This window comes from Passer montanus, unplaced genomic scaffold (assembly GCF_014805655.1).
Source record: "Passer montanus isolate IOZ18808 unplaced genomic scaffold, ASM1480565v1 scaffold62, whole genome shotgun sequence".
Classification (NCBI taxonomy): domain Eukaryota; kingdom Metazoa; phylum Chordata; class Aves; order Passeriformes; family Passeridae; genus Passer; species Passer montanus.
In genome coordinates, this window is record NW_024371260.1 from 2,194,376 (window position 1) to 2,207,354 (window position 12,979).

Consider the following 12,979-nt stretch of genomic DNA (forward strand, 5'->3'; position numbering starts at 1 on the left):
CCATGTAAAGGGATGAGATGCAAAGTCAGATGAGAGCTTTGTTCACACAGCACTGACAATTTATTATTTCTTAACTCGAGGTATGCACTTACTGCCATTTTATGAATCTGATTATTGTCCAAGGTGGTTTCTTTGATCTGGTGGAGCTCTAGCTGGGCCTTGTAGCTGATAATGCTTCAAAATAACAATGATCTTGAAAACCCAAACTGCTTTTTATAGCCTGGCATTATCCTTGGGGGAGTTTCTGGGAAGGATGTCCCCTTTCACAAGGTTCCTGCCTGCTCAGTTTTCCAGGGGTCGAGGTCTCTGGCAGCACAACCACTTGTCCCACTTTTGGATCCTCAGTGAGCAAGAGTGTTTTATTCTGTCATAGAAATTTAATCCTAATGTCTAGTAATAATAGAATGTGTGCTATAAAGGTGTGTCTTGCAGGGATTGCTGTTTTCTCATTTTTTACCTTGGCCCCTTTTGGAGCCAGGGAAGAGGAAACAGGGATTGATTTGCCTCAGCCCCTGCACTGAACCATGGCAGTCCTGGGGATCAATTGTAGAGGTTCCCACTTTTTAAAGCTGGTTTATATTAAGCTCAGTTTTTGTTAGTCTGTTGCCTCACAATTACATGATATAAAACCCTGCCTTTGATTTAATATTTATCATTAATTAGGGAGGTGACTTGCTCCTCTATTTACAGACTTCATCAGCACAAGCTGCTCGTTAACTTATCATTCACTTAATATTCCTCATGTCAGTGATAAGCTAATGTTCAGATCACAGATGTATTACGTTGCCTCCATATGGTGCTTTGTCTGATGAATTAATTAACTATTTTGGAAAAAAAAATCCTTGTGGAGATTTTTTCCACTTGGTGAAAAGTCACCCTAGAAATGATGGAAGGGTTTTCCATTGGTGTTTGTGGCTGAGCATATTTTAGTTAAAAACCTTGCAGTCATTTTGCTAGGTTCTCATTTTAATGTTCTTTGCACTTGAGAAAAGTTTGCTTTAAGGCTGACATTTGGCAGGTTTGGAAGAGTTGTTTGAGTCAAATGGCCATATCCAGTTTACATCTCTGTTCCAGTAGTTCTGTCTTTGCCATTTTGGGTGTGCAGTCCTTTAGGTGCTCTGAGAAGCTCGTTGGTTTTTTTTTTCCAAATTGTTAACAATTAGTTTAATAGTGCAGTATCTGTTTCAAATGCTTGCACAGTAAACATTTGCACATGCAAATAGAGTAGGTATGAATGTTTGGGGATTTGGCACTGTAGATATGTGGAATCACGGAAACTTCAATGCTTCCTTTGGAAGGACAAAAATAGAGGATCTAAAATCAGACCCAGTATTGCAGCCAGTGTTCACACATTGCGTGTCAGTAGCCTGTGAGTTTTGGCTTGCTCAATATAATGTTAAAATAATTTCTTGACAAAGAAACTTTTTACTACTTGCATTATCATTTGACACAGAAAATATCTGTGTTTTTCTATTTTAAAAAAAGTCTTCATCTTTGATGAAGTGTGAATGTTTGAAACTTGAAAATAATATTAAAGATGAAAATCTAAGATGCTTTTGTTTTAGTTCCTGAGGATTTTAAATGTACAGTCTGCTTCATTCTGACAAAGTATCAATTAGAAATCAAGTCTGTCAGAGTCTTTATACGTCCATGTTCCCCACAGAACCCACCTGTACCAGCTGTGGGAAGCTGCTGACCCTGGTGGTGTGCAGGGCTTGGCTGTGTCACCCTTACAGCTGTGAGCAGCTCTGCAAGGGACCCCTGTGGCACAACACTTAATGTTAAATATCAAACTCTCTAATTAGCTATTCACACAGAAGCTGCTCATCTGCATGTAAACAGCCACAAGAAAAGTAACTTGGAGTAGATGCTGGGTTTGGCTTAATCAGATTAAATGATTTCTTGTTATGTTGAGAATATATTAAAAATAATATTGGACCTGCACTTGACCTGCCTGAACAAAAGCAATATTTACTGTCAAGGTAAAAATGAACTGAAATGAAGTAACTCTGCAGACTTATAACATGTTGAATGCTGCATGGGTGAGGTGCTATCAGTACCCAACACGTCTCACGCTGTCAGTATCACAGCAGCCACCCTTTGTGCCTGGCCGTGGAAGGTGCCAGGGCACAGCAGCAGCGCCATTTCCCCGAGGAGCTGCTCCTTTAACAGCTGTCCCTCTCACCTGAGCCAGAGCAGGCACGGAGCTGTAACGGGATTATGATCATGTGAGGGAAAAGAGACAGGGCTGGAGGGAAGGGAGAGGCAGCGGTGAAAGCACATCCTGCCCCAGCCGTCACTCAGGGCCGCCTTAAAAAAATCCAAATCCCCAGGGATTGTGGCTGTGCGTTGATATTTAGGAAAGCAAGATTGTTCTGAGCCACAACTTGCTTACCCTGCTGTGTGTGGTGCTGCTGGGCTGCCATGCTGCTGCCTTACACCTTTCTGGTTTCTTCCCTAGAATCCATCTACCGCCGGGGAGCCCGAAGATGGAGGAAGCTGTACCGAGTGAATGGGCATTTGTTTCAAGCCAAACGTTTTAACAGAGTGAGTACTGTTGCATGAAACGTTGGGGTTTGCTCATGTTCTGTGCTCATTGTTTGCCTCAGTCTGTGCTTTTTCTGTGTTGGAGTGTTGGAAAGAAAGGAAAAGCAGGATGCTTGTTGGTGTGACATTTTGGACGCTGCGGTGTTATTTGAGTCATAACGAGCAGGCAAAACTTGGCGGTGTTTGAATTTGAGTTAATACAGGATTGGTGGAAATTATTTCTTTTTAAAGTCTAAAATACTGTGTTTGTGACTGTTTAAGCTGATACATCCTTGGAGCAGCTTCTCCTCTCTCCATTCCTGTGATTTTGGTTGCTTGTTAGCAAAATCTTTTACCTTCAGAACACTTTGCCATCCATAAAAGTTGCAGCTGCTGATGTGAGCTTTAACTGTTTAGTATCTGGGGTACTACACAATCTAAGAATTTTAAAAAGATTTTTCGTTGAGCTAAAATACAGCTGCATTTGGAGAGCCTGATGTAATCCACATAAGCAAGTGAATGTGGCTTTAAGGCTGAGACACCTCCTTCACTTATCCCATTATGCCTAAGTATTGCAGCATATATACAAATGTACTTGGGGGAATTCCACACAAAACTGAGTGCACTCAGAAGAGTTAACTCTTTCATTCAGCAGAGACATTTTTTCTAAAAATTGAAATAAGAGTTTTTTCTAAAATTTCCCACCCCAAAAATGCACTGAAAGAAGGAAAAGTCCCTTAAAACTCAGCCTTTTATCACTAAATATATTTAAAATATCATATATATGAATTATCACATGAATTTGTATAATATAATGTACTACAGGAATGAAATAATTTATAGTATGAAACATATGTTTGTTTGCTTTATAATAACAACATATTTTCTTTGAAACACTATGAATGCATACTGCCACATTAATAATCCATAATGTTATAGATAATGATGTTTTAATTGCAATGATGCAAATAGGGAATATACACAGAGATTTTGATACCTCATTAGGATGCCCACTTTAGGATGTCACAATCCTAAATAAGACTGCTTCTGTACCTGCATACAAGTGACATCATCCAGAGCCAGAACACAAATCACATCCAACTGAAGTTAGTAAGAAGGTTGACATAAACTGTAAAATGTGACATTAAAATGGATAAATTGATGAGAAATTATGGTCATGTCTGTATTACAGAATTCAAGACAAATTTCAGTGTTGATGTAATTTTTAAGGCTGAAGTATTGCCTCAAAGATTTTTTTCCATAAGGAAACCTTTTGTAACTTTTTCAGATCATTCAGATAATTGAACAAAAATTTAAACTTTAATCTTGTTGAACATAACATAAAGGTCAACTCTGATATGGCTTTGACTGCATGTGAGAGCTGTGAAAGGGTTACCTGAATTTCTGGTGGAATTTGGGACCTGCCCCTACTTCCAGGGCCTGACAGGTTTTATTTAGTCTTAATAGTACTGCTGCAAAACCTATAAAAGGATACTGAAGGAAGTCTGGTGGGCCAGGAATTTTGGAAGAGGTAGCGATAGATGTCCCAGGCTTCCTCTCATCAGGCAGTTTTTGGGTTGTTTTTCTTTGCTCTGGGCAGTGCAGTTTGGGTTTCTCCTGACGAGGAGGACTGGCTGCACAGATGAGGAGGAAGGAATTAATTCTTGTTTTCTACAACTACCAAAATACAACAATAATTTTATACCAATATAAAAATGCTTGTTTGAAGAAATGCTCCATTCTTTGATCATTAGTTTTTGACTATTCCAGCACTGCTAGCAGGGATTTTCAGGAGCTGAGGGGTTTTGGCCAGGAGTGTGTGTGACTCAGTGCCGTGAGCTCTGGTGACCGCGGCGTAATGGGCAGTGCCTGGGAGGAGCAGGCTGGCCCTGGGCTTTGGGACACAGCTTTGGGAGCTCTGGCTGAGCTGGGCTGGGAGCAGCAGGCTCCTGTGCAGCTGCAGGTGATGGGCAATGCTCAGCCTGCTGCAGGAATGATGGGGAGCATTGGCAGCCAGGGGATAAGGAGTGAGTTTTGTGTGGTCAGTCCCTGGGCCTGGGTGACTCCTTGGTGTGTGAGGATCTCAGATTGTAGTTTGACCATAGCAACATACACTGGAAGAATGAGTTAAAAACCTCTCCTGTTAAAGTCAGCAGCAGGATGTCTGGATTCTTCATTTACCCTCATTTTGATTTAACTCACATGCTCTTTTCTTACATATGTAAAAACACCGTAGATTTTTGATGCTCAGTGCAATACAGAGGCTTGATATCAGACATGATTAAGGGGTTTTAATTATGCAAAGCTTCTCCCACTGTTAAAGTGTATAGGTGTAGATGCAGAAGACTTTTTATACATTGTCTGTTTAACATTTTGTGCCAATGTTCTCTAACACAGTCACTTTGGGTGTTTCTTATACATAATTATGTAGTACAAACTTCTGGCAGTTTTGTTTGGGTGACCTCTGTCAAAACTTGAGATTCTAAATAGACTTATTCTCTAGCAATGATTTGCTAATGTCACACTATAATGTGTTCCATATGCTTGAGGTATTTGTTTTCCTAACATTCATTAAAAACCCCTCTATTTAGCTGAATTCTGGGTGTGAAGTGTAACCTTCAGCTATTATTGTAATTCTGGACTTTCTAAAATTATTCCTGAACATCTGTTAGGTGACTGGGATGGGCTCTTGCTGCTGGAGAGCTGCTGGCTCCCAGCAGGGATTGCTCCTGGAGCTGATGATGTGCATTGTGGCTTGCAGAGAGCGTACTGTGGCCAGTGCAGTGAAAGGATATGGGGGCTCGCAAGGCAAGGCTACAAGTGTATCAACTGCAAGCTGTTGGTCCATAAACGTTGTCACATCCTTGTCCCACTGACCTGCAAAAGGCATATGGTGAGTGTGTGCTCTGGGCAGGGCTGGGGGGTGCCACTCTGGCCTGGGCTGCTCTTGGAAGATGTGTCCTGAGTAAGGAAATGTGGGCAGGGCTGTGGATGTAACACCTGGGAGTATTTGGGTTTCAGTTTCTGTGCAGAACAAGCCTTTGGATTGTGAGCAGAAAGTGAGAAAGAAGGCTTGTGATGTGACTTCAGTGTGCTCAGGCTTGAATTTGACTTCTCCATTAGACACTGACAAGCTCAGAAGTTATTCCTTTTAGCCTGTGGGAATGTTTTAAGAGCTAAGGCACTGATATAATTTCCACACTGCTCTTTTCAGAAAGGCTTATTGCTTTCCTGTTCCTGCCACCTCAGTTTCTCTTGTCCAGTTCTCTTCCTCTCCATGGCCCTCAGTCCATTGCCAATGCTGGTGTCTTTCCTAGGCTTTAAACATCTGTATATCTCAATTTTACCCCTTTCCTATATCCCTCCCCAGTATTTCACTGGTGGTTGTATCATTTTTTGTGACTTAAACCAGTATTTTTCTTTGCTGGTATTGTATGTGATTTGCCTTCACATTACCAATTCTTTGCCAATTACTTTCTTCATGCTGCTGTACTTCCTGGAATATTCCTGCTTGTCTGGGGGGTGAGCCCAGGGTCCAAATGCAGTATAAAATATCTGTTGTTGTGGTCTTCACTAATTTATGCATAATGAGAAAAAATGCATGTTTTTATTAAGCAGGAAAGGAATATGCCAGTGCTCTAAATGGAGTGTGTAACACCATGCTGAGGTGTTTACTTGGTTGTAGTTCCATGTGAAACACTCAGAGGTCTTTAAGTAGAATAAAATTTTGAACTTTGCTGTAAAATACCCCACACTTATTTTTAGAAGACAGCCAAGCATCTGTTGTAGCTGCAGAGAATGGCTAATGTAGCACTGAGGTTATGTAGGCTGCATTACAAAATGCTAATATTTGGACATGTAGTCTCCAAAATCCAGTTTTCCTTGTGGAAAAGGAGAGGATCTCCTGGAGTTTGAGGCAGGGCAGCCCCAGGGCTGCATGCCCAGGGGGGTTTGTTTGTGTGGCTGTGTTTGGCAGGATTCGGTCATGCCTTCCCAGGAACCTCGCTTGGATGACAAAAACGATGAGGCTGATCTCCCTTCAGAAGACACTGATGGAAGTGAGTGCTTTGCTGCTTTACAACCCTCTTGCCCTCATTTTTTCAAATTCCTGTTTATGAAAGTGGAAAAATATGGTCATCTGGTCAATGTGGTCCAGTAATGTTTAAAGCAACCTGGTCAATAAAATGGTTAATGAAGTCCAGTAATGTTTAAAGCAACCTGGCCATAAGCTACTAAATATCTTTCTGTTTATTGATTTTTAAATCTATTTCAATGAAGGCCTTTATAACCACACTACTTTGATTTCTTTTCCAGTTCCCTACATTCCTTCAAACCGGAAACATGACACCATTAAAGATGACTCTGAGGTATGTTCTTAAAATATTTTTGCAATTTGTATTTATGTATTCCAAATCACAGAATGAGCTAGGTTGGAAAAGACCTGTAGGATCATCAAGTTCAGTCTAATCATTCAACTTTTTATAAAATAGCTGATTATTTGTTCTGGGCTTTCTGCTGCCTTTTTCAAAAGTCTGGGTTTTTTTCCTGAACGTTGATAATTTTTTTAAGCATTTTTATTGGATTTTTTCCAGATTTGTTCTGTGTTAAGCTGTTGTCATTCCACTCATGATCCAAGATACTTTTTAACATTTTTGTTTTCTCACTTCCATTTGTTGGAATACCAGTGATTTAGCAGAGGGTTTGACTTTTATGGTCCTTACAACAAATGGTGGCTTTGCCATTGCCTTGTCTGCTGTCCCTAATGGATGCTCACCCTTTGTCACCCTCAGGCTACTGCTGTGGAACTTGGTTCAGTCTGGTGACCCATTAACTACCCAGCTCTCTGAGAGGGTTCATATAAATAATACCTAAGCATTTCTACACAGCTCCTGTGAAACACAAATAGAATAACATACACTTAAACTCTTTTTTCAGGTCTTTTGTAGAGATCTGACTCAATCTCTGCACATCAACAATGTTATTCCTTTGGAGCAGTCTGAAAAATCTCAATATGCTTCAATTCTAAAGGGCTTAAAGACATTTCTTTTAAGACTGCTTCTGGCATGTTTAAAATAAATAGGATGCACTCTGCACAGCACTGGGAGTTGTTCTGATGTTCCCCTCTGAGCAAGGCTGCACCTTTTTCCTTTGCCTCCACTACAATGCTTGTCACTACCATTCCTTTCACACTTGAGCAGCTCCTGCTCCTGGGTGACTGACTGCCTTCTTTTCAGTCATGTAGCTACAGATTTTTATCTCAAATTCAGAAAGGGAAGGGTAAAAATTAAAAGCACATCAAAGAATTTTATTGCTCACTTAGGCTGTGGTCAGTGCTCAGGTTTGTGTTGAAATTTGGGAGGTGCTGTTTGCTCAGCTGTCCTGAATGACACTGCTCTGGTTGTCCCATCTTGCCTTTGAGCTGCACTGAAATGATTTAAGGTATCCTGCAGAAAGGAGTTGGTGTTCTGGCAGCTTTGTCCAGAATCTTTAAGCTTAGAGCAATCTCTTCTAATAGCAGTCAATCCTAGATCAAGATTCTTTATATAAACACTTTCCACAGTTCTGCAGAATGCTGATCTGTCTGCAAGTACAGTAGTGTGAGGTCAGGTAAAAATAGGCCACAGAAGTGTGTCAAAGCCTTGGGTACATTGGTAAAACCTGAAAGTCCAAGTACCTGCTGCATTCATCTAGTTCAGTGCTCCATCTTCAGTCCCATGTTTTCACATCTAATTCCAGCAAACAGCCAAGATGATAAAATTTCTCTTTCTTAAATAATGAATTTAAAAATAACATTCTTCATAGTGGAATATTTCCTGCAAATTTCCAGACCTGAGAAATTGAGATCTTGTTCTCTGTATTCCCAGGATCTGTTAGAAATCTTAATTTTTATTAAAATGATAGTGAGCTGAACACAGACAGTTGTTGCCTAAACAGAAACCAAGACAGGTATATTCATTAGCAAATTAGTGTGTCCTTAGTCATCTTATTTTTAGATAGCCTTTATTAATTTGTGCTGTATCTGTCAGAATATGAGCAATGCTCCTCACTTTGTGTAAAGGATACAATGTACATGCCTTGAGGTTCAGGAATTTGGATAAACCTCATTTCTCAAGGCACTGCCTTCTGCTTTCTAGCAGGGAATATGAAAATGATTAGTTGGATGAACTGCTGCCTAGAAAAAACCAGTAACTTTTAGTTAGAGCAAACCCAATGGAAACCAAACATTTCTAAACAAATGTGTTCCAATCAGCATCCAGCCCTGGGTGCCAGTGCCAAGCAAAGTCAGCAAATTCTGTCCAGTGCTCAAAGATCTCTCTGCTTTAATAGTTACTTGCTATGGAAATGTCTTCAGTTTCTAGCATCTGTTTCTTTTTATACAGGATCTCAAACCAGTCATTGATGGAATGGATGGAATTAAGATTTCTCAGGGGCTTGGACTCCAGGACTTTGATTTAATCCGAGTCATTGGCCGTGGAAGTTATGCCAAAGTTCTTCTGGTTCGGTTAAAAAAGAATGATCAGATCTATGCTATGAAAGTAGTGAAAAAAGAACTGGTCCATGATGATGAGGTAAAAGTCTGTGTTAATTGCATTCTTTTACATACTATAAAAACTTCCTATGCTTTAACAAAAACCATCCAGCTAAGCAAGAAGCTCATGTTTCAGACAGCTTCTCTGGCAGAGAGGTTTTTCTGACTTTTGAGCTCGTTTGTCATCAACTCTGCATGAAGCTCCAGGATGAAATCTGACAGAAATGTCCCTTATTGTAATAACAACTAACAATTACTAATAGTCTTGGTAGAAATCATGTATTAAACGTTCCAACCTGGATGTACTAATCTGTAAGTGATGAGATAAATGGGGTGGAATTTGTCACTTAATTTTGAAAGGAAGCAAATGTGTTTTCCAAGGCAAAAGCATTGTCTGTGTGGCAGAAAAGGAGCTGAAACTTTGTTCTTATGTTGGCAGAGCCTATGTGCAAGTGATTCAGTATTCTGAAATATTTCTTCCATGAGTTCAAAAATTATGCTACTGCCATTTGAGATCCCTGTGTTTTTGTCTGCCACAGAAGTCTGCTGCATTTCTCCATTATTTTCAAAATCCTGTAGATTTTTTTTAATACAAGATCTCAAATGCACTAGTTGGGGGAAAAATTGAAAATTAAAAAGGGAATTTTTTTTTTCATCTTTTTCCTATAGTAGACTTTATTGAAAGTAGGGTGTTTGTGCAAAAACCATCAAAACACTATTTTAAGTGCTCTTTGTGTTGGTAGTTTCAATCAGTTGCTCTGTCATCTCTGCCATTATTCCAGAGGCTGGGCTTAGTTCTAAAATCCTTTGGCTCTCTCATTTATTTGATGTTTCCTTTTTATGAACTAAGATGAGGCTGTTGTGTGGTTTATTTACTGTTTTCCTTTTTAACACATGTTTTTCCAAGAAGGTGGGAGCCAAAGCCAAGTCCTGTTTAATGAGTTGTGCAGCTGTTTGAGAAGCAGAGGTAGATGAGGAAAGGCTTTCTGGAATTGTGGCTCTCATAATTACATAGAAGACAGAGCTAATTGGTTTTTCTTTTCTCTAAGATAAGCTGTATAATGAAATTCTGGGAATTGATAGGAGATGCACTGAATTCTGTGAGTGCATGTGATATTGCAAGTAATGGAAATTTCACCTTAGAAGTGTTCCACAAAGAAAAAATCAATTACATAGCAAGTATCAGCATGTTTAAATCACCTGGCTGCTAGTGGGGAGAAGTGAGATGGAGGGAAATCAAATACCTGGGCTTCTGTTCAGTTTTGCTGAGCTTAGTTTTGTGAAGTGGAGCACTGGTATAATCCTAATGCCAAGTGCACTAATGAAGAGTTCATTTAAAGACTCTTAAAGAGAAGCTCATTTAGTTAAACCAAGAAGAGGTGGACATATTTAGTGCTTTATTCAAAATTGGATTTTTGACCCTGGATTTTGATCTGGACTCAGGTTTACCCCTCCAGGGTGATGGTTCTTCACAAGGGTCCACACACAGAACCTGGCAGGTTTATTCAATTGGATGGTGACAGTTCTTGTTTCCTCTGAGACTTCAGTGTCAGCATCCATCCCTGACAGGAAGGTCTCATTTCAGTCTCCATTTCTTGTCTCCAGATTGGTTGGGAAGCTGGGAGTATCTGTGGTAAATGGAGAATTTTTAGAACAATTACAGTTCTGGTGTTTGGCAGGGTCCTGAGTGTTTGCAGGGTGGCACATGATCAGTGCTCTGCATGAAGGGTGAATATCTGCTGCTAAACCCAGCTGTCTGTGATGTTTAAATTGTGTGTGGTTCTAGGAAATAAAGCTTAAATGCTTTGTTATCACAGCTCTGAATTTTGCAGCACTGTGCCAGTGTCATGCAAACTGTTTTTATGATGTGGTTTTGCACTGGGGATTCAGGACTTCTTCCTGTTGAAGGATTAAAGGTATCTGTGGTCCTTTTAATGATTTTGGCTGGACCAACTAAGCAGGTTTTGGTAGTTTCATTGAATTAAATTTGAATTTCAGATGAGGAGATGAGTTCAGTTCACTTGAACCTTTTAAAAGCTGGAGATTCACATTGTTTGTGTAACTGGCATGAGCTGCTTCAGCAGCTTTGGGATCATTTATCTAAGAACTGAGTTTATTTCCATGCAGCAGTGTGAGCAGTTTATCAAATATTGCAGATGTATGTTATTAACAATGGCTTAGATTTTGTGCAGGTCTTCCTTAAATGGTTAAATAACTTCTGAATTTATAACTGAGTGACAATGTTTTATAATTTCCTCCAGATTTTGAGGGGTCCTTGCCTTTCTGAAGAACAATGTGTGCAAGGCAGCACTGGGATGTTCACAGGTGTTTGTCTGGGAATACCCACAGTGGTTATCCAGCAGGAGTTCTGATTGTTCAATTACTCTGTTTCAGGATATTGATTGGGTACAGACAGAGAAACATGTCTTTGAACAGGCATCCAGTAACCCATTCCTAGTTGGTTTACATTCATGCTTTCAAACAACAAGTCGGTAAGGAAGATCTGAAATTCTTTTTTTTTTTTTTTCTTTTTTTCTTGAGATTCTTGGTCGTTGTACTAAACTGCTTCCCCTAAAGCAAATGCAGCCACTGCCATCACACAGCCAGGAGTTTTTGGAAGGAAGTATTGGCATTGTCAGGGATTCAGTGCTGCAGCAAAGTCAGTTCTAGGGGGTAGAGGTGTGGAGAGAAGTGTGGTGTTCTGGGTCAGACCTGAAGGGAAAGGAGGAGCTGAGCCTTCCTGAGCACAGCCCTGTGCAATGGGGAGCACAGAGCTTCCCAACAGGTTACAGCAGTTCTGCTGAGGAGGCCAGCTCAGTTCCCAGCAGTGCACTGTTCCTGAAGAACCTGAGAGCTGGGCTGCCCACTAATAACCTTTTAATAACAATATAAACCCCTGCCTGCACAGTGCTATTGGTACCTAGGAGGCTGAAAAGCCTTGAGCACATTTCAAAGCACTGTGGGATTGTGGAGAAAGTGCTCATTTAACTCTTAACTTAGAAATACTAATTCTTTGTCCCTGTGTGCACAATCCAAACTGGATTATTTGCTGCTTGTTTTGCAATTGTATTATGAAGAAAACAAGAGCTTTCATGTCCCTGCCTATGTTCCTGGGGAATTGGGATGTGGTTTGGGGTATTTTTGTGTTTTCACAGGCACCTGTTTGCTGTTACACTTTTATAATGCCTCATGCCATATATCTCATAATCAGAAAATTGTCATTTATCCAACTCACCTGCAGTGTAGAGTGCAAAGTTTCAAAGTCTTCATGGATTATCCAGTCATTTATCCTTAAGAATAATCATCTCTTTGTTGCAATGTGTACTGTCAAGTTTTAAAATGCAAAGCTATGCACTGGACCTTTTTTTCAGTCCTCAAAATTTCACCTTCCTAATGGTTAGAGCCAGAGGAAATCTTCCTAGCAGGAAAAAAGAGATGAAGGAGGTAAAGGAGCTGATGAGTGTTCTGAAGGTACATGGACCAAGGAGTGTTTGGAAGTGAGAAAGAAATAAAGAATCATCTCCAGAGGTCACTGAGTGAGGATGTGACCAAAACAAACTCATCAGAAAAAATAAATAAACATTTAGACAACTGACAAACTGTTGGGAAAGGCTGTTAAGTTAAACCAAAACATTCCCAAACAGTTTCTCACCAAACACAAAGTAGAACTGTACACCTGATACAAAAATTCAAGTGCTGAGGCAGGGTGAGGGGTTGAGAAGGTTTTTTGTAACTACTGAAACCCAGGAAAAGGCTGAGTCAGCAGCAGGATCCTGTGCATTCCTCTTTGGCAGCTACACTGAGAGAGCTGAGGAGCAGAAATAGGAAAAAACCCCATGCTGAACATAATCCAAGCTTTCTGTATTCCTGGTGTAGCTTTATGAGTCCTGCTTTTGCAGCCCAGCTGCTTCTTGCAGTGACACT

General features: G+C 40.3%; 1 protein-coding gene across 5 annotated transcripts in view; it reads left to right on the top strand.

Annotated features, from left to right (window-relative positions):
• Positions 1–12,979, top strand: part of PRKCZ (protein kinase C zeta) — a 41,382-nt gene that overhangs the window by 17,231 nt on the left and 11,172 nt on the right. For 3 of the 5 annotated variants that reach the window (XM_039727637.1, XM_039727641.1, XM_039727639.1), the window contains 6 exons: positions 2,462–2,547; positions 5,288–5,419; positions 6,503–6,584; positions 6,841–6,893; positions 8,907–9,095; positions 11,450–11,547. In XM_039727637.1, the coding sequence (XP_039583571.1) occupies positions 2,462–2,547; positions 5,288–5,419; positions 6,503–6,584; positions 6,841–6,893; positions 8,907–9,095; positions 11,450–11,547 (640 nt within the window). Of the gene's footprint in view, positions 1–1,594; positions 2,229–2,461; positions 2,548–5,287; positions 5,420–6,502; positions 6,585–6,840; positions 6,894–8,906; positions 9,096–11,449; positions 11,548–12,979 lie in introns of those variants that run through there. The other 2 variants (XM_039727642.1, XM_039727638.1) reach the window with 2 other exon arrangements.